General features: G+C 40.0%; 1 protein-coding gene across 6 annotated transcripts in view; it reads left to right on the forward strand.

The window, feature by feature from the left end:
- The window catches only part of TMEM260 (transmembrane protein 260), a 79,903-nt gene that overhangs the window by 43,690 nt on the left and 10,585 nt on the right, over positions 1 to 25,628 (forward strand). For 4 of the 6 annotated variants that reach the window (XM_053602507.1, XM_053602503.1, XM_053602508.1 and 1 more), the window contains 5 exons: positions 189 to 360; positions 4,101 to 4,249; positions 18,836 to 19,012; positions 20,484 to 20,537; positions 22,092 to 22,182. In XM_053602507.1, coding sequence (XP_053458482.1) covers positions 189 to 360; positions 4,101 to 4,249; positions 18,836 to 19,012; positions 20,484 to 20,537; positions 22,092 to 22,182 — 643 coding nt within the window. The remainder of the gene's footprint in view (positions 1 to 188; positions 361 to 4,100; positions 4,250 to 18,835; positions 19,013 to 20,483; positions 20,538 to 22,091; positions 22,183 to 25,628) is intronic. The other 2 variants (XM_053602505.1, XM_053602506.1) reach the window with 1 other exon arrangement.

A 25,628-nucleotide genomic window follows, 5' to 3' on the forward strand; every position in this document is an offset into this window, starting at 1 on the left:
TTTTTCAGCTGCATTCTTGTTATCAGATGACTTTTCTCTTTTCAAATACATTCATCCTTTTAGAATACTTTGAAAACTGAATGTTGATTGAATGATGAGAAAGGAACAGTGTAGAAGACAAACCCTGTCTTATTAAAACTGCAGCAAAGTGTTGCTATTCTAATAATTCTTTTTATCTTTTCATTCAGCATTTGTGACCAAAGGACCAACTATGTGATCGATAAATTTGCAAAGAACCTTATAGCCTCTATGCCTCGTGATGCAATCATTTTACTCAGAGGAGATTTGCCTGGGAATTCTCTCCGGTACATGCATTACTGCGAGGGGTTGAGGCCAGATGTTTCACTAGTGGATCAGGAGGTAAGTACCTCCATCTGAAAAATATACTTAAAATGCAGCAATTATTTTGAAACATGTTTTTGAAAAAACAGTCTTTTTTTAAATAGCAGATGGGTCCAGTTTTCATAATCACTCCTGGATAGAACATATACCCATTCTTCTGTTTGTTTTAACTAATAGTATGAGCCATCTTTCTCATTTAAACGGAATGTTTTAAGAATTAATGTGCTGGCTCGGCACCCATAGCTCAAGCAGCTAAGGCGCCAGCCACATACACCGGAGCTGATGGGTTCGTATCCAGCCCGGGCCTGCCAAACAACAATGACAACTACAACCGAAAAATAGCCTGGTCTTGTGGCAGGCACCTGTATTCCCAGCTACTTGGGAGGCTGAGGCAAGAGAATCACTTAAGCTCAAGAGTTTGAGGTTGCTGTGAGCTGTGATGCTACAGCACTCTACCCAGGGCGACAGCTTTAGACTCTGTCTCAAAAACAAAAAAGTATTAATGTGCTTCATGTTAAATTCAAATAATATTTTAAGGCTCTAGTTCATGTGACAAACCATGAATATGCTTATTATACCATAAATTTATTTTTATTTTTATTATTTTTTTTTTTAGAGACAGAGTCTCACTCTTTTGCCCTCGGTAGAGTGCCATGGTGTCACAACTCAGAGCAACCTCCAACTTCTGGGCTTAGGCAATTCTCGTGCCTTAGCCTCCCGAGTAGCTGGGACTACAGGCGCCCACCTGGCTATTTTTTGTTGCAGTTCAGTCGGGGCTGGATTTGAACTGGCACCCTCGGTATATGGGGCTGGCTCCCTACCTACTGAGCCACAGGCACCACCCCGTAAATTTATTTTTAAATTATTCTTTTATGTTCAGCCAATTCAACCATTCAAATTAATACTGCCCCCTGATACAGGGATTAAAATAAATTAGATTGACTGTAAAATATATCATACTATGAGTAAGTAAACATTTCAGTCAAAATAAAAATTATTAACTACAATTCTGCTATCAAATTTTTGTATAAACTTTATTGATTCTATGACAAAAATATGTTAGGAGAGGACTCCTGAAAATTTTGAGGGCTATTAAAACAATTTTCCAGAAGTGAAGAACTATGTTTAAACTATAAGATTTATTGTTTAGATTTTTTTTTTTTATTGTTAAATCATAGTTGTGTACATTAGTGCAATCACCTGTACCCATTCTAAGATGCACCATAGATGTGGTCCCACCCATTACCCTCCCTCTACCAAAACCTCCCCCCTCCCTTCCCCTTCCTTGGCCCTTTCGTTTAGATTATAGATACTTAAAAGGTAATAAATCTATCGCTGGTGTTTTAAGAGTACTCATCAGGAAAGGAAAAACTCTTAATCTTGAAAAATAATATGATTAATTCAGTTGAATAAATTATGAAGTATGGTTCTTAAGAAATTGTGTAAAATTAGCGAATCATTTTGTTTTTGGAGAAAATTTTACAAAGAGATTTGTAAATAATAGGCAAATTTGCAAATTGTGCGTATTTTTATAAGCAGTGATTGATTAGTTTGATCTTCATTCTAGCTTCTGGTAAAACCTAGGTTATTTGTTAATAACATGATTCCACAGTGTGAGTTTTAAATACTGTTTAGGACCATATTTACGGTAGCTGAGAAACCTACATCTGAAAGTGAATTAGACCTAAAGTCCTCATCCGTCACTTCCTGCATGTTTGACATGGGACTGATAAGTTTTCCTCTCAGAGCTTCTGTTTCCTTGTTTTTAAAATGGGAGTCATCATTGTATATAAGTTAGGATCCAAGAGACAGAATACCTGAGTAAGAGCAGCTTAAATCATTGCATTTTTGTCTTCTGCGACAAGTGGTCTGCAGACAGGAGAGCTCAGCCTTGGCAGCGAAGCAGGGCGGTGCCTGCCGGGCTCTGCGCTGCTCCACTGCAGCTCTCTGGACTTTCCCCTCACACTTATAAGATGGGTGCTCAGCTCCAGGTATCGCATCCTAAAACAAAGCAAGGTGCTTCTTCCAGGGCGTATCCCTGTCTTTCCCCTTCTGTTTATTGGGGGTAACATGCCCTAAAAGCCCCCAGCAGGACTCCACTTCATCCCCTCCTGAACTGCTCACTAGCAAAGGCACAAGACCGGGCCTGAGCACACTGCCACCCTGAACTGCCTGGTCAGAGTCAGGACTGATCTGATACAACTGTTGTTACTTCCAAGGTCGTTATGAGAAGTAGATGAGGAGTAATGAGGTGAGAGCACACAGTGGGCATGTAATTAATGTTCATTTCCCCAAGAACTGAAACTATTGGGTAATAAAATATAATTCGATAAGTTATTTTTAGTATTTACATTTTATACTTAGGTTAAAATTAATTTGTTATTTGCTAGTTAAATGGCTTATATAAGGTCAGTAAAATGTCAGCACAATTGCTCAAATGATGATGTCTAATGAAACTTTGAAAGTATAAATAGGATTCTTTTCTTTTAAGAGAAAGGATCTATACATATAAAAGTATAGAATTAAGTATACATTAAATGTAGTTTGTCGGGTGTGGTGGCTCACGCATGTAATGAGAGGCTGAGGTGGGTGGATCACTTGAGGCCAAGAGCAAGCCTGCCAAGAGCAGCCTGAGCAAGAGCAAGAGCAAGAGCAAGAGCAAGCTTCCATTTCTACAAAAAATAGAAAAATGGGGTGGTGCCTGTGGCTCAAGGAGTAGGGCGCCGGTCCCATATGCCAGAGGTGGCAGGTTCAAACCCAGCCCTGGCCAAAAACCACAAAAAAAAAAAAAAAAAAAAAAAAAATAGAAAAATTAGCTGGACATGGTGGCACACATCTGAAGTCCTAGCTGTTGTGGTGGCTCGGGCAGGGAGACTGCTTAAGCCCAGAAGTTTGAGGCTACAGGGAACTATGATGAAGCTACTGCACTCTAGCCCAGGTGACAGAGTGAGACTCTATCTCAAATAAAACAAAACAAAATATAAAATTAAGAAAAATAATTTTTCTAATATTGATAAATTAGTTAAATCAAAAGAGCAGGTAAAGATATGTAATTACTTTGAGGCTACTAATAAATTTATATAATTTAGCCAAAAGCGATTTTAACTTTGTTATATGATTGAGTTTCTCAAGGGCAAGGATTATATCTTATTCATTATAGGTGAGCAATAATTGCTCTTTTGAATGAGTGAAAGAATGGAATAATACATTTCTGTATCTTGTGTAGGTTGTCTAATCTGGCCATCAAAGAAATTTTAACTTCATCAAACATGATTTGAGAACTGTTCATAAAACAGCCAGGCAATGTGCTAAGTGCAGAGATGCAAAGATGAAAGGTACAGCTTCCCCCTCTAGGGGCTTACAGGCTAGTGGGGATAGGCCTCAAGCTGTAGGAGAGGTGGGTATGAAGTGCTGTAGAGACCGGGAGGACATCACACAGGAAGTGATATCTTCCCTGGGCTGACGGTTGAGGACACATTCTGCAGGTCTGAGGAAGGAGAAGGTCATGCTGGGTGGTCAGTCAAACACCTGGGGTAAAATGAAACTGTACTGATGCTGCTGACGCTGGTCACATCTTACCACTTAAAATCCAAGGTGTATGTCATTGGGAGAGTGGTCAGAGCCAGGTGTCTCAGCTGTGCTTGCTTTTCAGTTGTGTATAGACTCACATTTCAGAACATTTTCGTTGTACTTGATAAACTTGATTCTTTTCAAGAAGCATATTAAAAGTCTGACATCATATGTGACTTTTCTGGCAGATGATGACTTACGAGTGGTATTTACCCAAGATGGCAAAGCATTTACCAGGTGTCAGCTTCCCAGGGGACCGGTGGAATCCTGTGGAAGGAATATTACCTAGTGGAATGGTCACGTTTAATCTTTATCGTTTTCTCGAAATAAACAAACAGTAAGCATTCTTTTCATATAATAGCTTTTCTAAAATCTTAAGCTTTTCTAAAATTGTTTCTGTAGCAGCTGTGCCTCATCCAAAGGACCAATTTTCTGCACCTATTTCCCTGTCACCGGTGAGATTATCTTTGTAATTAAATTGAATATCTGTGCATAAATGAGGCCAGGCAGAAATAAATGTTATTGTTCTGGGTAAAGGAAAAATAAAGACAGATTAGCAAGAACAGCAAATAAGATCTTAGTACAATTCAGAGAAATTGGAGATGTGCCTGCCTACTTGAAATCATTGCAGGTGTATGGCAAGCAATTATAGTTCCCGCATCAACACCGTGGCCGCCTTTTAAGTGTAAAGCAAATGTTTTCAGGAATAATCACTATATAAAAATAGCTTAAGGATTTTTATAAAGGATAAGACATTTTTATAAATAAGAAAAACACCTACAGTTTATGCTAGCTGAGATAAAATAAGAGAATTGTGAATTCTATACTTGAGAACATAAAATTATTTGTGTTAAGGTCAAGAATAAATGACTCCTTTAATAGCATGGTGTTGAACGTTTCTTCTGTCCAGGAAATGCTTGGAATTGTCCAGAGCTGGAAGAAGAAAGACTTACTTCATGATTTCTTTTTTCTTAAAAAAAGACTTCAGTCTTTATAAATCCTGAAGTTAAATGATCCCTTGCTAAGAACATAATAATGTGGTGTTTTTGCTGCTTAGAGCCTAAAGTTTGATGGGTATAAATGTGCTGTAAGAGTAATATTTAACCATTCTGTTCTGGAATAAAATATTAAGAGTTATTAACATCCCCAAATTGTCATTTTTGTGAAGTTTTAAAAATTCAATCTCAAAAACATTGACCAAATATCTGCTATGTTACATAGACCTTGTCAATAAAAAGATGCATGAGACTCAGTTCCAAACTCAAGTAGACCACAGTCTGCTTGTACGTATACATAGATATGTGTACAGCTGGCTAGAGTGATGAGATGTATTCCTTTCCACCAGGACCTTGTAATTGTCAGACACAATAGAGCCCCAATACGTGTTTACTGAGAAGGAAGCTAGTATTTATTGAGCACCTGTTAAATCTGACAATATAGCCAAGTGTTCTGGGAGCCAGAATAAGGGCACCATTAATTCTCATAGGGCCATCCATTTATCATTTATTTAGTAAAAATTGGGTGTCCAAAATTTTCCGAGAATGATATGATAGAAATATCGTATGATCCTTATGGAAACTTACAATACTGAAAAGTGTAAAGATAGTATCATCTCTCTTTCAAGAATACCACTGTTAACATTTTGACAAACTTCTGGATCCCATTTATCTTTAACATAAATTATTTATTTATAAACACACATTGTATTTTATGTAGCGGGGATAATACCTTGCTTCCTGTGCAGTTTTATTTGGGGATGGGGTTGTTTTTTTTGTTAGTTTGTTTTTTTATTGCAAATTAATATGAGTATTTCAAAATTTTTTTTTTTTTTGCATTTTTTTTGGCTGGGGCTGGGTTTGAACCCGCCACCTCTGGCACATAGGGCAGTGCCCTACTCCTTTGAGCCACAGGCACCGCCCCAGGATGGGGTTGCTTTTTACCTAACATCGTATCATAGGCTCCATGTAATTAATATGATGTATTTATTATGATCCTATTTGATGCATAATTTAACAAATTTAACAAATATTATATTTTTTGGAAATTTTTGTTGTTTCTAGACTCTTACTGTTGTATTAAATACCACATATGACATGGTGGTGAACAGTCTGGCCCACAGTTTTGTTGATATTTTTGACAAACAAAGATCTCAACATAAATCAGGTTTTTAAATAAGTTTTATTTATTTATTATTATTATTTTTTTTGCAGTGTTTGGCCGGGGCTGGGCTTGAACACGCCACCTCCAGCATATGGGGCCGGCACCTTACTCCTTTGAGCCACAGGCGCAACCCTTTAAATAAGTTTTTAATTTTAAAGATAGTGAATGGTTAGGCGCGGTGGCTCATGCCTGTAATCCTAGCACTCTGAGAGGCTATGGTGGGTGGATCATCTGAGCTCAGGAGTTTGAGACCAGCCTGAGCAAGACAAGACCCTAAAAAACAAGCTGGGTGTTTTGGTGGGTGCCTGTAGTCCCAGCTACTCAGGAGGCTGAGGCAAGAGAATGGCTTGTGCCCAGGAGTTTGAGGTTGCTGTGAGCTATGACACCACAGCACTCTACTCAGGGTGACAGAGTGAGACTTTGTTTCAAAAAATTAAATTAAATTAAAGTAGTATGTGTTCACTACAGAATAAGAAATTATTGTTTAAAAACTGGAAAAAATATGGTCCTGTTGTTCAGAAACAAACATATTAAAAATGCATGTTTTACAAAGTTGAAAGAATAATATAAATACAGCCCTATCATAAAACCATTTTCTTATGTTTTTACTATTTGTAAATATTTTAGTAGGCACATATACTATAATTTAATAATAATGGTGAATAAAAATATTAATAGGTATTTAATATGATATCTAATGTTTAACTATAATACAATTATGAGTTCCAACAAATGCTTTCATGTATGTAGTTTTTTTGTAGAGGCAGTAGAATTTTAATGATTAGAGTGGATTCTTAGAAGTAAAATTACTATGTCGAAGGACATGAATGATTTAATGGCACTTGGTAGAGATATTTTTCCTCCAAAGTGATGGATCATCTTCATATAAAAGCTCTCTAACTGGGCACTTTTAAAAAGAAGGAAGCTAGTATTTATTGAGCACCTGTTATTTTATTTTTTACTTGAAACATGCAATAAGATTTACCTTGTGGAGGGAGTAATACAGTTCTGTGAATTTTAACAATGTGTGCATTCGTATAACCACCACCATTAGGGACGAATGGTCCATGATCCCAGAGACCCCTGTGCTGCTCCTGTGTGGTCACTCTGTCCTTCAAACCTAGCCTTGGAGTTAGGCTCATCTGTCTTCATCATCATAGCTTTGCTGTGCTAGAATGCCATGTGTGCTACATGGCATCATAAAGCATGCACCTTTGTGATACTGCCGTCTCTCCCCCAGGTGACGCCTTGGAGTCCCGCCCCAGTTGTCGTGGGTGTCAGCAGTCCACTCTTGCTGTCAGTACTCAGTGTCCTTAGCGTGGACTTGCTGTGATTAGCTTGTCTCCCTCGCTGAAGGACACTGGAGTTCTTTGCGGTTTGGGGCGCCAGTGACTAGAGCTGCTATAAATATTCATGGCACAGATTTGTATGTATGTTTTTCTATCTAGGGGTAGGATTGAGTTTCCTAGTTCTTAATTTTTTTTAAAGTTCTTTATATATTCTAGACAGAAATCATCTGTCAAATACAGTAGAACCTCTGTAAGTTGACCTAAGGGACTGTAAGAAACCAGTCAACATACAGAGGTGATCAGTGTAAAGAACTAGGCATAGTGTGCTGATACGTACATGTGATGCATGCCCAGTCTATGGAAATAGGTCAGCCTAAGGAGGGGGTCAGTGTAGAGAGGTGGTCAGCTGTGGAGGTTCTGCTGTATGTGATTTGTAAATATTCTCCCCCTATTTGTATCTTTTTATTCTCTTACAAGTGTATTTTGCAGAATAAAAGTTTTCATTTTAATGAAATTTGTTTTTTTTCCCTTCTATGGCTCATACTTTTGTTATCATTATCTAATAACTCTTTGCCTATCGCCAAGTCACAAAGATTTTCTCATCTTCTAAGAGTTTTACAGTTTTGTTTTATTTTGTTTGGCATATAGATGTCAAATTGTTCTCACACCATTTGCTATCTTTTTGTCATCCTTTTACTCTTAGCGAATGTATGTAATATTTAAAATGGGTATCTTGTAGATAGAATATACTATATTTGAGTCTTCTTTTATCCTCTTGAAACATCTCTCTTTTAATTGGTGTAACCATTTGCATTTAATGGAAAAATTGATATGTTTAGATGTATGGCTACCATTTTATTATTTCCTTTTTATTTGTTCCTTCTGTTTTTCATTCCACTGTTTCTCCTTTCCTGTCTTCTTTTGGGATTTTTTTTCTATTCCCTCTTACAATTTTTATTGAGATTTTTTATTGTATGTGTAACTCTTGGTAAAATTTTTTTTTCTAGTTGCTCTTGAGATTCAGTATACATATTTAACTTTTCATAGTCTAAGATTCATATTTTGCAAACCTTACTGCCATGTAGGTCCTTCTTACCTCCCCACTTTTGATTGTATTGTCACATATTTATATAGGACGTGACCATTTTCATTTTCAATTGTCATACATATGCAAGAACTTAAGAGAAAAAAATAGTCTGTAGTGTTTATCCAGATATTTATTTACCAGACTATTGTGCTTCTTTCAATCCCGATACTTTAATTTTCCCTTTTGTATCATTTCCTTTTTTTCTGAGAATATCCTTGTAGAATTTCTTTTTTCTTTTCTCGTTAAATCATAGCTGTGTACATTATTAGTGCAATCAAGGGGTACAATGTGCTGGTTTCATATACAATCTGAAATATTCTCATCAAACTATGTTTCACATAGCCTTCGTGGCATTTTTAGTTATTGTATGTAGGCATTTGTATTCTGCATTTAGTAAGTTTTCGCCTGTACCGATTCTAAGATGCACCATAGGTGTGGCCCCACCCATTATCCTCCCTCCACCACAACCTCCCTTCTCCCTTCCCCTCCGTTGGCCCTTTCCCCATATTCTTGTGCTATAGTTGCGTTATAGCCTTTATATGAAAGCTACAAATTAGCTTCATAGTATGGCTGAGTACATTGGATACTTTTTCTTCCACTCTTGAGATACTTTGCTAAGAGGAATATGTTCCAGCTCCATCCATGTGAACATGAAAGAGGTAAAGTCGCCTTCTTTCTTTAAGGCCGCATAATATTCCATGGTAAACATGTACCACAATTTGCTAGTCCATTCGTGGGTCATTGGGCACTTGGGCTTCTTCCATGACTTAGCAATTATGAATTGGGCTGCAATGAACATTCTGGTGCAGATGTCTTTGTTATAATGTGATTTTTGGTCTTCTGGGTATAAACCTAGTAAAGGAATTATAGGATCAAATAGCTGGTCTATTTTTAGATCTCTAAGTACTCTCCAAACATCCTTCCAAAAGGAACGTATTGGTGTGCATTCCCACCAGCAGTGTAGAAGTGTGCCCTTTTCTCCACATCCACACCAACATCTCTGATTTTGGGATTTTGTTATGTGGGCTACTCTTACTGGAGTTAGGTGATATCTCAAAGTAGTTTTGATTTGCATTTCTCTGGTGATTAAGGATGATGAGCTTTTTGTCATGTGTCTATAGATTGTGCATTGGTCTTCTTTAGAGAAGTTTCTCTTTAAGTCCCTTGCCCACCCTGAGATGGAATCACTTGTTCTTTTCTTGCTAATAACGTTTGAGTTCTCTGTGGATTCTGGTTATTAGACCTTTATCAGAGGTATAACCTGCAAATATTTTCTCCCATTCTGAAGGCTGTCTGCTTGCTTTACTTACTATGTTCCTGGCCGTGCAGAAGCTTTTTAGTTTAATCAGGTCCTAGTAATGTATTTTTGATACTGCTTCAATTGCCTGGGGAGTCCTCCTCATAAAATATTCACCCAGGCCGATTCCTTCAAGAGTTTTCCCTGCACTTTCTTCAAGTATTTTTATAGTTTCATGTCTGAAGTTTAAATCTTTTATCCAGTGAGAGTCTATCTTAGTTAATGGTGAAAGGTGTGGGTCCAGTTTCAGTCTTCTACAGGTTGCCAGCCAGTTCACCCACCACCATTTGTTAACTAGGGAATCTTTTCCCCACTGAATGTTTTTAATTGATTATCAAAGATCAAATAATGGTAAGTAGCTGGATTCATCTCTTGGTTCTCTATTCCTTTTTTTCTGTTTTTTTTTTTAAATTTTATTTATTTATTTTATTATTATTAAATCATAGCTGTGTACATTAATGTGACCATGGGGCACTGGTTTTATAGACCGTTTGACACATTTTCATCACACTGGTTAACATAGCCTTGCTGGCATTTTCTTAGTTATTGTGTTAAGACATTTATATTCCATATTTACTAAGTTTCACATGTACCCTTGTAAGATGCACCGCAGGTGTAGTCCCACCAATCTCCCTCCCTCTGCCCATCCTACCCCCCTCCCCTCCCTCTCCCCCTTCCCCCTATTCTTAGGTTATAACTGGGTTATAGCTTTCATGTGAAAGCCATAAATTAGTTTCATAGTAGGGCTGAGTACATTGGATACTTTTTCTTCCATAGTAGGGCTGAGTACATTGGATACTTTTTCTTCCATTCTTGAGATACTTTACTAAGAAGAATATGTTCCAGCTCCATCCATGTAAACATGAAAGAGGTAAAGTCTCCTTCTTTCTTTAAGGATGCATAATATTCCATGGTGTACATATACCACAATTTATTAATCCATTTGTGGATTGATGGGCACTTGGGCTTTTTCCATGACTTAGCAATTATGAATTGGGCTGCAATAAACATTCTGGTACATATATCTTTGTTATGATGTGATTTTTGGTCTTCTGGGTATATACCTAGTAGAGGAATTATAAGATTGAATGGCAGATCTATTTTTAGAACTCTTAAGTGTTCTCCAAACATTTTTCCAAAAGGAATGTATTAATTTGCATTCCCACCAGCAGTGTAGAAGTGTTGCCTTCTCTCCACATCCACGCCAACATCTCTGGTCTTGGGATTTTGTGATAAGGGCTAATCTTACTGGAGTTAGATGATATCTCAGAGTATTCTTGATTTGCATTTCTCTGATGATTAAAGATGATGAGCATTTTTTCATATGTCTGTAGGCCGTGTGCCTGTCTTCTTCAGAGAAGTTTCTCTTCAAGTCCCTTGCCCAGCCTCGATGGGATCCCTTGTTCTATTCTTGCTTATACGTTTGAGTTCTCTGTAGATTCTGGTTATTAAACCTTTGTCAGAGACATAACCTGCAAATATCTTCTCCCATTCTGAGGTCTCTTTGCTTGCTTTACTTACTGTGTTCTTGGCTGTGCAGAAGCTTTTTAGTTTGATCAGGTCCCAGTAGTGTATTTTTGAAACTGCTTCAATTGTTTGGGGGGTCCTCCTCATAAAATACTCGCTCAGACCGATTTCTTCAAGGGTTTTCCCTGCACTCCCTTCTAGTATTTTTATAGTTTCATGTCTTAAGTTTAAATCTTTATTCCAGTGAGAGTCTATCTTAGTTAATGGTGAAAGATGTGGGTCCAGTTTCAGTCTTCTACAGGTTGCCATCTAGTTCACCCAGCAACATTTGTTAAATAGGGAATGTTTTCCCCACTGAATGTTTTTAATTGGCTTGTCAAAGATCAAATAATGGTAAGTAGCTGGATTCATCTCTTGGTTCTCTATTCTGTTCCAGACATCTACTTCTCTGTTTTTGTGCCAGTACCATGCTGTTTTGATCACTATCGATTTCTAGTAAAGTCTGAGGTCTGGTAGTGTGATTCCTCCTGCTTTGTTTTTATTTCTGAGTAATGTCTTGGCTATTCGAGGTTTTTTCTGATTCCATATAAAATGAAGTATTATTTTTTCAAGATCTTTAAAGTATGATAGTGGAGTTTTAATAGAGATTGCATTAAAATTGTATATTGCTTTGGGGTAGTATGGACATTTTAACAATGTTGATTCTTCCCAGCCATGAGCATGGTATGTTTTTCCATTTGTTAACATTTTCAGCTATTTCTTTTCTTAGAGTTCCATAATTCTCTTTATAGAGCTCTTTCACATCCTTTGTTAGATACTGACTCCCAAATATTTCATCTTCTTTGACACTACTGTAAATGGAATACAGTCCTTAACTGTATTTTTCAGCGTGACTATTGTTGGTGTATATAAAGGCTACTGATTTCTGAATATTGATTTTTGTGACCTGAGACGCCAATGTATTCCTTGATCACTTCTAAGAGTTTTGTAGTAGAATCCCTGGTGTTTTCCAGATACACAATCATATCATCTGTGAAGAGCAAAAGTTTGATCTCTTCTGACCCTATATGGATACCCTTGATCGCCTTCTCTTCCCTAATTGCGATGACTAAAACTTCCATTACCATGTTAAAGAGCAGTGGAGACAATGGGCAGCCTTGTCTGATTCCTGATCTGAGTGGAAATGATTTCAATTTAACTCCATTCAATACGATATTGGCTGTGAGTTTGCTGTAGATGGCCTCTATCAGTTTGAGAAATGTCCCTTCTATAACAATTTTCTTAAGTGTTCTGATCATGAAGGGATGCTGGATATTATCAAAAGCTTTTAAAGCTTTTTCTGCGTCAATTGAGTGAGTCATATGGTCTTTGTTTTTTAATTTGTTTATGTGCTGAATTATACTTATAGATTTACGTATATTGAACCAGCCTCAAGACCCTGGGATAAAACCAACTTGGTCATTATGTATAATTTGTTTGATGTGTTGCTGGATTCTGTTTGTTAGGATCCTGTTGAGTATTTATGCATCTATATTCATTAGTGATATTGGTCTTTTATTTAATTTTCTTATTGGGTCTTTTCCTGGTTTGGGGATCAGGGTGATGTTTGCTTCACAGAACGTGTTGGGTAGTCTTCTTTCTTTTTCTACATTTTGGAACACGTTGAGTAATATAGGTACTAGCTCCTCTTTAAAGGTTTGGTAGAATTCTGACGTGAAACCATCTGGTCCCGGGCTTTTCTTTTTAGGGAGGTTTTGTATGGTTGATGCTTTTTCAGAACTTGATATGGGTCTGTTCAACATTTCCACTTGATTCTGGCTAAGTCTTGGAAGGTGACGTGCTTCCAAGTATCGGTCAATTTCCTTCAGATTTTCATATTTCTGAGAATAAAGTTTCTTGTAATGTTCACCAAGGATTTTTTGAATTTCTGAGGAGTCCATTGTTATTTCATCTTTGTCGTTTCTGATTGATGAGATTAGAGATTTTACTGTTTTTTTCTATTTTATTGACCTTTTCAAAAAACCAACTTTTGGATTTATTGATCTGTTGTATAATTCTTTTGTTTTCAATTTCATTTAATTCTGCTCTAATTTTGGTTATTTCTTTTCTTCTACTGGGCTTGGGGTGGAATGTTCTTCCTTTTCCTGTTGCTTGAGATGTCCCATTAAGTTGTTAACTTCTTCTCTTTCCATTCTCTTGAGGAAGGCTTGCAGTGCTATAAATTTCCCTCTTAAGATTGCCTTTGCGGTATCCCAAAGATTCTGAAAATTTGTGTCTTCATTGTTGTTTTGTTCCAAAAATTTGGCAGTTTCCTTCTGAATCTCATCTCTGACCCAGCTATCGTTCAGCATAAGGTTATTTAACTTCCATGTTTTTGTATGAGTATGAAGATTTCTGTTGTTACTGAGTTCAACTTTTATTCCATGATGGTCCAAGAAGATGCAAGGAATAACTTCTATTACTTTAAATTTACTGAGGTTAGACTTGTGACCTAAGATGTGATCAATTTTGGAGTATGTTCTTTGGGCTGATGAGAAGTATGTGTATTCAGTTTTCTTGGGATGAAAAGTTCTGTAGATGTCTGCTAAATCCAAATGTTGGATGGTTAGTTTTAAATCTAAAATTTCTTTGCTCAGCTTCTTATTGGAGGATCGATCCAACACTGCCAAAGGAATGTTGAAATCTCTGACTATTATGGAGCTGGAGGAAATCAAGTTGCTCATGTTTGTTAGGGTTTCTCTTATAAATGAGGTGTACTCTGGTTGGGTGCATAAATATTAATAATCGAAATATCATCATATTGAGTATTACTCTTAACAAATATGAAGTGACCATTCTTATGCTTCCTTACTTTTGTTGATTTAAAGACTATTGTGTCTGCAAATAGAATTGCAACACCTTCTTTTTTCTGATTATCATTTGCCTGAAATATAGACCATCCTTTCACCCTGAGTCTATATTTGTCTTTTAAGGTAAGATGTGACTCTTGTATGCAGCAAATATCTGGCCTGAGTTTTTGTATCCAGTCAGCCAACCTGTGCCTCTTTAGAGGACAGTTTAAGCCATTCACATTCATGGGAAGAATATTGATAAGTCTGGTAAAATTTGGGGTATCGAATTTTTCAAAAGTCCAGTGGACATTTTTAATCCTTTCGCCACTGTGGACGTTGGAGTTTGATCAAAAGTTTCTGAGTAAGTTTACTTTTGTGGTAGAGGATTGGGCTGGTCATTATGGAGGATAGGTCTGAGAATGTTCTGAAGAGCTGGTTTGGTTATGGCAAATTTCTTCAACAGATAAATGTCATTAAAGTATTTAATTTCTCCATCATAAATGAAACTCAGTTTAGCTGGATACAGGGTCCAGGGTTGAATGTTATTTTGCTTTAGGAGATTAAAAGTCGATGACCATCCACTTTTGGCTTGAAAAGTTTCAGCGGAGAGATCTGCAGTCATTGTAATATTCTTCCCTTTGTAGGTAATGGATTTCTTACGTCTGGGTGCTTTCAGAATTTTCTCCTTCATATTAACTTTAGTGAAGTTAATTATGATATGCCTGGGGGATGTCTTATTGGGATTGAGGCGTGCTGGGGTTCTGAAACTGTCTGCTATCTGCATTTCAGAATCTCTTGGCATGTCTGGAAAATTCTCTTTCATAATTTCATGGAGAAGGACCACTGTGCCTTGCGAGGCCACTTCATCACTTTCAGGGATTCCAATGAGGTGGATATTAGCCTTCTTCTAATTATCCCAGAGCTCTCTGAGAGAATGATCTGCTTTTGTTCTCCATTTCTCTTTCTCTTGAAAGTTTGGGATCGTTCAAAGGCTTTGTCTTCAGTGTCAGAAATCCTTTCTTCTGCTTGTTCCATTCTGTTACTGAGGGATTCTACTGTATTTTTCAGATCTTTGAGGGCTGCAAATTCTTGCTTCAGTGCGTCAAAATCTTTGGTGGTTTTGTCTTTAATTTCGTTAAATTCTTGAGACAACTTTTGAATTTCTCCTTGAATTTCTAATTCCAAATTTTCCTCCATTCTATTAATCTTGTTTGCAATCCAAATTCTGAATTCGATTTCTGACATCTCAGCCAGCTGTTTATGAATGGGATCTTCAGTTACATCTGCCATATCTTTTCTTAGGGGAGTTGATCTATTCTGGTTATTCATGTTACCGTAGTTTTGCCACTGATTCCGCCCCATGATTGTTTTATACCGTTTTATTTTTCCCCTGGAGCTTTGTCGAGGACCTGTACAGTGCTACAGCCTGAGAAACTAGGGATCTGTTTGGTGTGGTGGGGCTAAGTGGTTCTGTCACAGTTACTCTGGGTTGAAGTCTCAGCTGTGGGGAAATATCAGCAATTAAGTCACCCTGCCCCCCACAGGCAACAATTGGAAAAGGAAAATCAAACCTTCTTACAACCACGCACCCATGGCACCACTCGAATAGTCTTCGGGCGATTGGCTCAGTTCAAAAGGTCCAAATCTGTTGTTTCAGTCAGCACCTGTCTCAGGTGGGAGAGTTTAAAATGTCTCTGGCAACAGGATAGCAAGGATCTGGTGACAACTCAGATATGGCTTGCTCCGGTGCTCTATGGAGTCAGGAGGACCCACCCAGCAAATAGATTAGTGTGGGAAGGTTGATGCCTCCTTCCCCACCTTGCACCTCTGTCGCACCCAGTCACTGATAGCCCCACAGGGCTGTGACCCAGTTGCCTGTAGTGAACAGATACTCCAGGGGTTTTCACCTGCCTGAATCACAAGGAAATCTATTTCTGCTCAGCCAGGCTGCTGTGCTCTTCCTCTATCTAGCAGGGGGAGGTGAGGCCTGACAACCTCGGCGCTTGATGGATGCTGGGGGGTGTTCACTCAGTTCCAGCCCCCCCTCCCCCCGATTGATGTCACTGACAGAACAGAAGAGAACAACTTTGCAGGAATTTGTTTCTGACCCTATTAAATTCCCCTGCAGAAGAGAAGCTGTTTTGAGTTCCCAGAACCTGCACCTCAGGCCCTGTGTTTGCTCCTGCAGGTTTGTATTCAGTTAGCTGTCATTTGTAGCCTCCTGCCTTCCTTTGTCTATAGGCTGACGATCCCCTGAGGGCCGGGTGTGTCTTAGGCTCAGTATAGCAGTCCTCTTGGTCAGCCCTGCCCTGGGAACTTCCCGGCTCTGTGCGTGTGTTTCTAGTCCCCATGCTCCACCCAGGCCGGTACCACCTCAGGCAAACCCTTTACTCACGAGGCCTGCGTTTCCGTGCCATATCTGTTTCGTGGTGGTTGCCACCTGAGAAGATGCCCAGCCTCCTCTGGTTGCCTAGGGAGATGGGGGGTATGGCTTCGGAATATCTGGGAGTAAACCCTATTGTTGCCAAAAATGGCTGCTGCTCTGCGCCTCAGGGCACCAAAGCTCCAGTGTGGTTCCTTCTCAGCCGACCGTCCTCTCCTCACTCAAGTGCCGCAGAATCACCACTGACCAGCTATAGTCTAGGCCCTGTCCACACCCCTCGAGAAATCACCCAAGAATCTGGACTCCTGGGGGACTGGCCTCCAGACCTCAGAGTGAGAGTGGAGGAAGAGTGCTGGGAGCTTACAATTGCAGGTAGAGGATATATACAGTTCTATACAGTTTTATGCCTGGCAGGAGAATTCCATGGCACCCTAGTAGGGGAGGTAGATTCAGTTTTTAGAGGGTCTCTCCCATGGAGTGTAGTGGGAGGACCTTTGAACTCTGCTCGTTTGTTTGTGGGGCACTCCAAGCTGTTCTCATCAGGGAGCGGACTCCCATTAGCTTGGTGATGGATTTTATATCTTTTGTTTGTATCCTTGGGGTCGCAGCTCACCTCAGTGGGGTTGATGTGCATTCTTCAACCTTCTCTCTTGGTATAGCTCTAATCCACCAGGTTACTTGCTAAATTTCTGTCCTTTAACTCTCCTTCTGGATGGGAGCCTCTGTGGAATCTGGCTTCAGTCAGCCATCTTGTCTTCACCCTGTGTATAATCTTTTCTTGATCTATCTTCAAGTTCTCTGACATACTCTTTCTATAAACTTATATTATGTCTATCCAGTGAATTTTTAATTTCAGTCATTGTATTTTCCCCTTCTGTAATGTCCATTTAGTCCCTGTTTACGTTTTATATTGGTGAGATTCTCTCTTTTCATTTATTTCAAGCGTATTTGCCTTTACTTCTTGGTTCATGGTTTTAAAGTCTTTGACAATTCTAGAATCTCTGTCATTTTATAACTGACAGCTGTTTTTAATCTTTCCCTTGTTAGTTGAGATAGTTGAGAGTTTTCTGGTTCTTTGTATGCCGAATCATTTTGGATTGTTTCCTAGACACTGTGAATATTTGGGTCTTATTTAAATCCTAAGAAGAATGTCAATTTCTTGTTTGTGTGTATAGAAAGCCATTGGCCAGGTTAATCTCAGGCCACAGATTCTTGCCTACCTCTCATAAACTGCACACAGTGTGCTCACTCCGTCTCCCCAGCACACGGTGTGCTCACCAGTCTCCCCAGCACACGGCATGCTCACTCCATCTCCCCAGCACACGGCGTGCTCACTCCGTCTCCCCAGCACACGGCGTGCTCACTCCGTCTCCCCAGGACAGAATGCTGCTGTGCTTTGAGACTGTGCTTCAAGTCATACCTCTCATTTAATCCTAAATGGCACTCATGATAGGTATCATACATTTCACAGATGAGACTACATATATATGGATAGTTAAATAATTTTCCCCAAAGCACACAGGTATTAAATGGTGGGGAAAAAAAATCTAAAATCTCAGCCAGAAGTGTCTTGCTTCAATGTAATGAAGTTCTTACTTTGAAATAATTTTCCCTAATTTGTTCCCCTTTTTCCTACTTAGTAATAGCTATTAAGGCATAAACCACAAATTAAAATAGAATGATTATTCACTTGCCATCTTTTGTGTGAACCAAGCCTTTTGAAACCATTTCTCTGCTAATTCTTGAAGGATCTGAAGCTGCTAATAGTTATTCTAATCTAATCGACTGTGTTCAGCGGATAGTTACTGTGTGTTAGATGTGCCTTGTGCTGTATGGGAGTCAGAGTTAAGTCGGGGATGGACAACCTATCCTCAGGATGCTTCTGGGCTACTGGGAAGGTTTACAAATTTGAACATTAAGTACAATACAATAATGATAAAAGAGATAAAGTACAATGGGGATTTGAGGAAGGAAAGCCTACTAGGAAGTAGGGCTGAAAAGGAAGAGTAATATTTCTACCTGTTAAAGGAAGGAGTGTCAAGGACAGTGTGAGGTGAAATGCACAGTTCTCCCCATGACAGCGCCTGCCCTCAGGTGACTCCTCATAGCATCGTGAAAGGTCGCTCCTTTCTTCTATGCCAATTTGCTTCTCTAAACCTCTAGAAATAACTTTTAACACTGAGGTAAATTTCAGATGGTCTATTTGGGAAAAGTTTAAATAACCCAAAAAGTTCGTAAATGGTTTACTGGTAACCAGGTTTTAAAGTGTAAAATGATCTTTCCACCATGACAGATTGTACAGCAATGTAAAATAATTTTTTAATTAAAATCAATTTTTTCTTGTTATATTTATTTAGCATGTAGAACTTCAAATTAAAAATACATCATAAGTTTTTCTGTTTTTAATAGAAAAGAAACATTTGTTTGCATAGGAATTCATGAAGGTGACCCAACCTGGAAAATGAACTATTCACTTTGGCCATGGGGGTCTTGTGACAAATTGGTTCCTTCAGAGATTGTATTCAACCCTGAGGAATGGATTAAACTTACCAAAAATATGTACAACTGGACTGAAGAATATGGAAGGTATGAATAGCAGTTGTGTTTTTATGCATATAAATACAGCAGTTTTGAGTATCTTTAAAAAACTACATTTTGAGATGCTATTTAATTTTTTGTTTTGCTTTTTATTATTAATATTATTTACCACCCACAAAGTACCATAAAATGTACAGAAAGAGAACATATATTTCTTTCCTCCTGTTCACAGAACATAGGAGGAAAGGCTAGTTATGTACCTGGAGCACTGCTAGTTATGCAGCTGGAGCACTGATAGTTATGCACCTGGAGCACTGCTAGTTATGTAGCTGGAGCATTGCTAGTTATGTATGTGGAGCACTGCTAGTTATGCACCTAGAGCACTGCTAGTTATGTACCTGGAGCACTACTAGTTAGGTAGCTGGAGCACTGCTAGTTAGGTAGCTGGAGCACTGCTAGTTATGTAGCTGGAGCACTGCTAGTTATGTATGTGGAGCACTGCTAGTTATGCACCTGGAGCACTGCTAGTTATGTACCTGGAGCACTGCTAGTTATGCACCTGGAGCACTGCTAGTTATGTACCTGGAGCACTGCTAGTTATGCAACTGGAGCACTGCTAGTTATGTACCTGGAGTGCTGCTAGTTATGCAGCTGGAACACTGCTAGTCTGCTATAGGCATTTCTATACAGAGTTTACTCTTTCCCATATGGAAAATGAGTCACCACCTAGACAAATGTGTCTGGGTTTTTACATTTTTTTATAATACATATATATATATATACACACACACACACACACACACATATAACTTTTACTTTTTAAATATTATATATAAATATTTTTAAAATATGTATAAAATAATATTTAAGTTATGAGTTATTTAAAGATGATATAATGTATTGGTTATAATTTAGAGATCACATTTCTTCAATGACATAGGAGTTTTCTGAGTTAATTTAGCAAACACAGACCACACTGTTGTGTAGCTGCCAGGGGTGGACAGCTGGGCCAAAATCAATGACTCCTCCACCATCCAAAGGAGAAGTTAGAAGGTAACACTGCTCTTCAAACAGCTGAAGACCGTGCATGTACATAACATCGTCCTCTCTGTTCTGTCAAAATAGATACATAGCAAGAAACATTATGATTAAAAGGAAGAAAACTAAGCCAATGCTTTGGTCCTCACTCTTTGCACAGCATCCTAACTTCAGCCATGACTTGGTGCAGCCAGGTGTCCCCCTCTCTTCAGACCTCTCCCTTCTTCCCTCCCACCCACCCCGCTGTGTGTGCTCCCTTGAGGCACTAGAGCTTATTACGCTGATTAAGAACACATGTACCAGAACCCAAACTCCTAATAGTTGAACATTTTTAGGAGAGTAAATTTATTAGTTTGACACTATCGGTACTTCAAGATCCAGCCAATTTTATTGGCCTTGTATGATCTTAACGTAGGTGTTACCTAAACAAAGCAATAAATGTAGCTGACAGCAAGATGTTACTCTTTCCTTGAAACTACAGGTTTGATCCAACTTCTTGGGAATCTGTGGCCAATGAAGAGATGTGGCAAGCAAGGTGACTGATCTACATTTTTGTGTTTATAATCTGTTTTAAATATGGCAGAAGAGTATCATAATTCTGGGAGTATAGTGAATGGTCATAATAATAAAAATAACTTTCGTGAGCAGTTGTCTTGTTTGAGGCATTGTGCTAATCATTTATACATTAATATCTCATTTCATCCTCATAATAACCCAAAGAGTTATTGTTATCCCTGTTTTATACAAAAAACAAACTGGATGTAGAAGGGTTACCTGTTCAAGGCCAGGTAGTAGACATAGCGGCTAGAGACAGAATCCAGGGCTTACGTTGTCTGACTCTGGAACCTCTGAACTCCTGAGCTTCCTTGCCTCCACTAAACAAAAATAAGAGTGATTGAGCAGAGGCTGATAGTCACAACCCTACCTCCACTTGTAATGTGGCAGGTAATTACTTAAGCACTTATTTAATAACTATTAGAGGCCAGGCAGGATGCTAGGCATTGAAACAGATGTGACTACAACGGTTCCTACCCCCATGGAGCTCACAGTCTAATGGAGCAGTCAGATGTGTTAAACGAGATTTGAGCACTAATGTGATAGATGTTACGCTTTCCTGTTGTTCAGAGAGGTCATACTGTCCTGTACGGAACATCTCAAAGGGATGCGATGGCTTCTTTTGGTTCCTGTCTCTTTTTAAAAATCAAAGTAACTAACACTAACAAACTCTGGCCTAAATATTAATGTAAAAGTCCTAAGTCATATGAATGGGGGTTCCTTGTCCACATGGAGGGCTTATTCCGGAAACACGCGAGGATGCTCTATCTCAGCCAGGAACTGTGCACCAAGAATGGAGTTCTGATATAAAAGGTTTGTGTAATTTTAAAGAGTTTTTTAAAGAGTGGTCAAAAAAGACAGCTCCCAAATAATGATAAAAAAAAAAAAATAGATGTATTAGGGTTTATGTAATAGTGTTTTTAAAAGTCAGAAAATGGCATATTTCAACTTAGCAGTCCAGTCATAGGGACAAATGCTTCAAACTGATCAGATATACCATATATGTGCATGATTCTTCACTGTGATAGAAGGGGAAGCTTGGAAGAAACCACATAGAAGAAAGAAGATCATTATCTGGGCAGGTGTTGGTTTCCTTGGTGTGCTGAATGCTATTTGGATGAGTTTGTGTGGCCAAAGAATCTAGCCGCATTTGAAGAATTGGTCACACATGGCATGAGCTGCGGTGATGTCAACTTCAGGGACGTGTGACAGGCTACCCTTGCATGACAGTAAGGGGTGTCTGAGAAGGAGTTGTGAGTGACACTGTCTAACAGTGTCAGTGAATGTGAGCTTTTGCCCTAAACGGTGTAGTGACTGATGTGGATGGAATCAATGTTTTAGTGTGTGTTGGGGGGGGGGGTGTGTGTGCTGTTTTACAGTAAGTCTCTGAATATGAGAGGATTAAAAATAATACAATAAAGGTTTGTATACATTCCTTATCAGTAGAAAAGCCTGGAAGATTTACCCCCTAAATGTAAAATTGGCAATATGATTTTAATGAAAATTTTAATGAAATTTCCACCCCCACTCCCAGGATGAAAACCCCATTCTTCATCTTTAACCTGGCAGAATCTGCTGATGCGCCTTCACCCCTGAAAGCTCAGCTCTACCTTCATGCATATGACGTATGTGGTATTAACACTTTCACAGAGAAATATATTGAGTGGGAGGGTGGTAGTGATTGTTTGGGATGGAGACTGGGTGTATTGCACTTGAGTTTTCATTCTTTTATTTCCAGCTTCATTTGGGCATTATAAAGCAGCATATATGAAAAAATACTCAATTATATGACAATGTCTAAAGTAAATGGCTGTGGTAGACAGAACGATGCCCCCACAAGAGTCTGTGGCCTGCCCCCCAGAGCTGTGACTGTGTTCCCTTACATGGCAGGGGGAGAAGGTGTGATTAAACTAGGGGTCTTGATATAGGTTTATCCAGGTGGATCTCACCTGCCCATGAGGGTCATGACCCTGGCCATACATGAAATAGCAGGGCCATAGCTGGTTGAGTTGGTGTGACAGAGATGACGGGGCATGGGGACTGGCTTTGTCTTCTAACTGTGGCTCCCAGAGCCACACGAACCTTCAGAAGACACAGCCACACTGAGGCTCTTGGGCAAATTGGTATTGTCTGGTGGAGCCGAGAGCTCAGAGGAGAGCCTTCCATGGTGCTCACTGCTTTCTGCGGCTTTCTGCGGCTCTGCTTCTCCATGGTGCACAGCACCGGGCTTACTAGGCTTCTGCAGACTCTGCTGGGCAGGAAACAAATGTGGCAGGGGCCTGTATGTCTGAGCAGCTGAACTGCTTCCGCTCTCTATATGGCCGTGGATCTACTCAGCCAGGGCACTCGTTTGGTGCTAAGTCTAAATAGCTTGTGTCTGATCATTATGAGTAATAGTTCTCCTGGGTTTTGGGTGTTTTTTTGTTTTGTTTTGTTTTTGAGACAGAATCTCTTTATGTCGCCCTCGGTAGAGTGCAATGACATCACAGCTCACAGCAACCTTAAACTCTTGGGCTTAAGCAATTCTCTTGCCTTAGCCTCCCAAGTAGCTGGGACTACAGGCACCCACCACAATGCCCAGTTATTTTTTGTTGTTGTTGTTGTAATTTTCATTGTTTTAGCAGGCCTGGGCCTGGTTCGAATCCCCCAGCCTGGTGCATATTGGCCAGCGCCCTAACCACTTAGCTATGGGTGCCCAGCCATCTCCTAGGTTTTGATCACTGCTTGTTTATTCATTGATTAATTGCCTCACTGGGCATTTACTGAGCATCTGACCGTGCCAAATATTGAGTTGGAGACAATCAAGTCTTATCCTTGCTATCAAAAATGCAGTAGCTAGGGTTGGCGCCCATAGCTTGGTTGTCAGGGTCATGGCTTCTCCACAGAGGGTGACCTGCCAGAACTTGTGTTTTATGAAGCTATTATGTTAGTTTCCTATTGTAGTTTCCTATTGCTGCTGTTAACAAGTGACTACAAACACAGTGGCTTCAAACAACATAAATTTACTATCTTGCACTTGTGGAGGTGAGAAGTTGTAAAGTAAGCATGGCTGTACTCCTTCTGGAGGGTCCAGAAGAGAATCTGTTTCCCTCCCCCTTCTGCATCCCCTTCTTCAATCTTCAAACTTCCCCCCACACTGGCCTCGGCATCACACCTCCTTCTCTCTCCCCCTCCCTCCCTGTCATGAGGACTTTGGTGATCATGCGAGTCCCACCTGCCCAACTAGAGAACCACGGCACTGTACTGAGAATGACTTAGTGAGGCTCTGTCATAAAAAAAAAAAAAAAGAATGCATCAGGTGGCTGGGCACAGTGGCTTCTACCTATAATCCCTGCCCTCTGGGAGGCCAAGGTGGGAGGATCCCTTGAGCTCAGGAGCTTGAGACCAGCCTGAGTGAGAGTGAGAGCCTGTCTCTAGTAAAAAAAAAAGAAAAAACTAGACAGATGTCGTGGGCATTTGTCCCAGCTACTTGAGAGGCTGAGGCAGGAGGATCACTTGAGCCCAAGAGTTTGAGATTGCTGTGAGCTTTGATGCTAAGCACTGCACCCAGGATGACAGAGTGAGACTATCTAAAAAAAATCTTTAAAGCAGGCAAGAGAGAGAGACAGAGATGAGAGTTCTCAGTCACAGTTTAGTCTCGTAAGTACTATGTGAAGGACACAGAGGTGCTCTGGGAACACAGAGAGGACAGGAGCAGGCTGGGGGAGAGGGGCTGAGGAAGGGAGGGAAGGCGTCTAGAGAAGGTGTGACAGGGAGCCAGCCACACAGATAGTGGGGCCAGGAAGTGAGAGGGAGGGGCAAAGGCAGGATCTTCCAAGGGGCCCAATTTGAGGACAGCAAGGGACGTGATTACAGGGAAGCATGCTGCAGTTCTGTCATGCAGGGAGTTCAGGGTCTACTCCCACTCTGCCAGTAATCATCAACTGTGAGTCAATTCACTCTTCCAGGCTTTAGACTTCAGAAGATCCTCTCTCATATCCTAGTCATATGTATAATCCTGTTTATCTCTAATACTCTGTAATTCTATGAAAAACAAGCAATATTTAGTTGGGAGAAATCTGAGGTGTACCAATAGTTCACATCCTCAGCAGTGATCTCTTCTAGGGCCAGTTGTCGCGTCTCCACGGAAGCTCATCTGTGGACTTACTGCCCCTTGGGTTGCAAGCTTTATTCTTTTTTAGTGAACACAGATTGTTGGCGTCTCCTTCGCATGTCTCTAGGTGTGTGGCAAGACAAATAAGGCCAATTACTCAATGGCAGTGACTCAGTTACCCTAGAACAAGTCTTTCAAGAACATTCTCGTTAGGTGTACAGCCTGGTTTGTTATCATTTGCAGTGTCCCACTCAAGTGCTGCGCAGAGCATTAAGTTCAGGCGGCAGTAAGTTCAGGTACAGTTGGGGAGCAGGATGAGCCAACTCCTTAGGAATAAACTGGGCAAGGTGAAGTGTGTCCATTTAATAAGATACAGCCCACGGGCGGCACCTGTGGCTCAGTGGGTAGGGTGCTGGCCCTGTATACCGAGGGTGGCGGGTTCAAACCTGGCCCCGGCTGAACTGCAACAAAAAAATAGCCGGGTGTTGTGGCGGATGCCTATAGTCCCAGCTACTTAGAAGGCTGAGGCAAGAGAATCGCCCAGGCATTGGAGGTTGCTGCTAGCTGTGTGACTCCATGGCACTCCTCTGAGGGCGATAAAGTAAAACTCTGTCTCTACAGAAAAATAAATAAATAAATGATACAGCCCCCAAGACGGATGTACCAGCCGCAGACATGAAGAAAGCTATGCGGCTTCTCAGGTGTGGCACACGTGGCTTGATGGATCATCAAAATAAGCTGACGCCTCAGTGAGCTGCTGTCCCAGTGCCCAAGGGTCTGGGGGGCAGGTCCAGAATGAGCCTGCCAGCGGTTGGAGAAATGCTGCTGAGACGGGCTGAGTCTGCTCTAGACTTCTGAACTCACTTGGTAGGACTTAGAGCTGGCAGCTCCCGGGAGCCTGCTTCATGTGGCGGGGGCGTCACACACAGACCTCATCAGAGGCAGTCTCTGGAGGAGAGCCTTCTAGAGAACAAAAGA

Source organism: Nycticebus coucang, chromosome 9 (genome assembly GCF_027406575.1).
Source record: "Nycticebus coucang isolate mNycCou1 chromosome 9, mNycCou1.pri, whole genome shotgun sequence".
Classification (NCBI taxonomy): domain Eukaryota; kingdom Metazoa; phylum Chordata; class Mammalia; order Primates; family Lorisidae; genus Nycticebus; species Nycticebus coucang.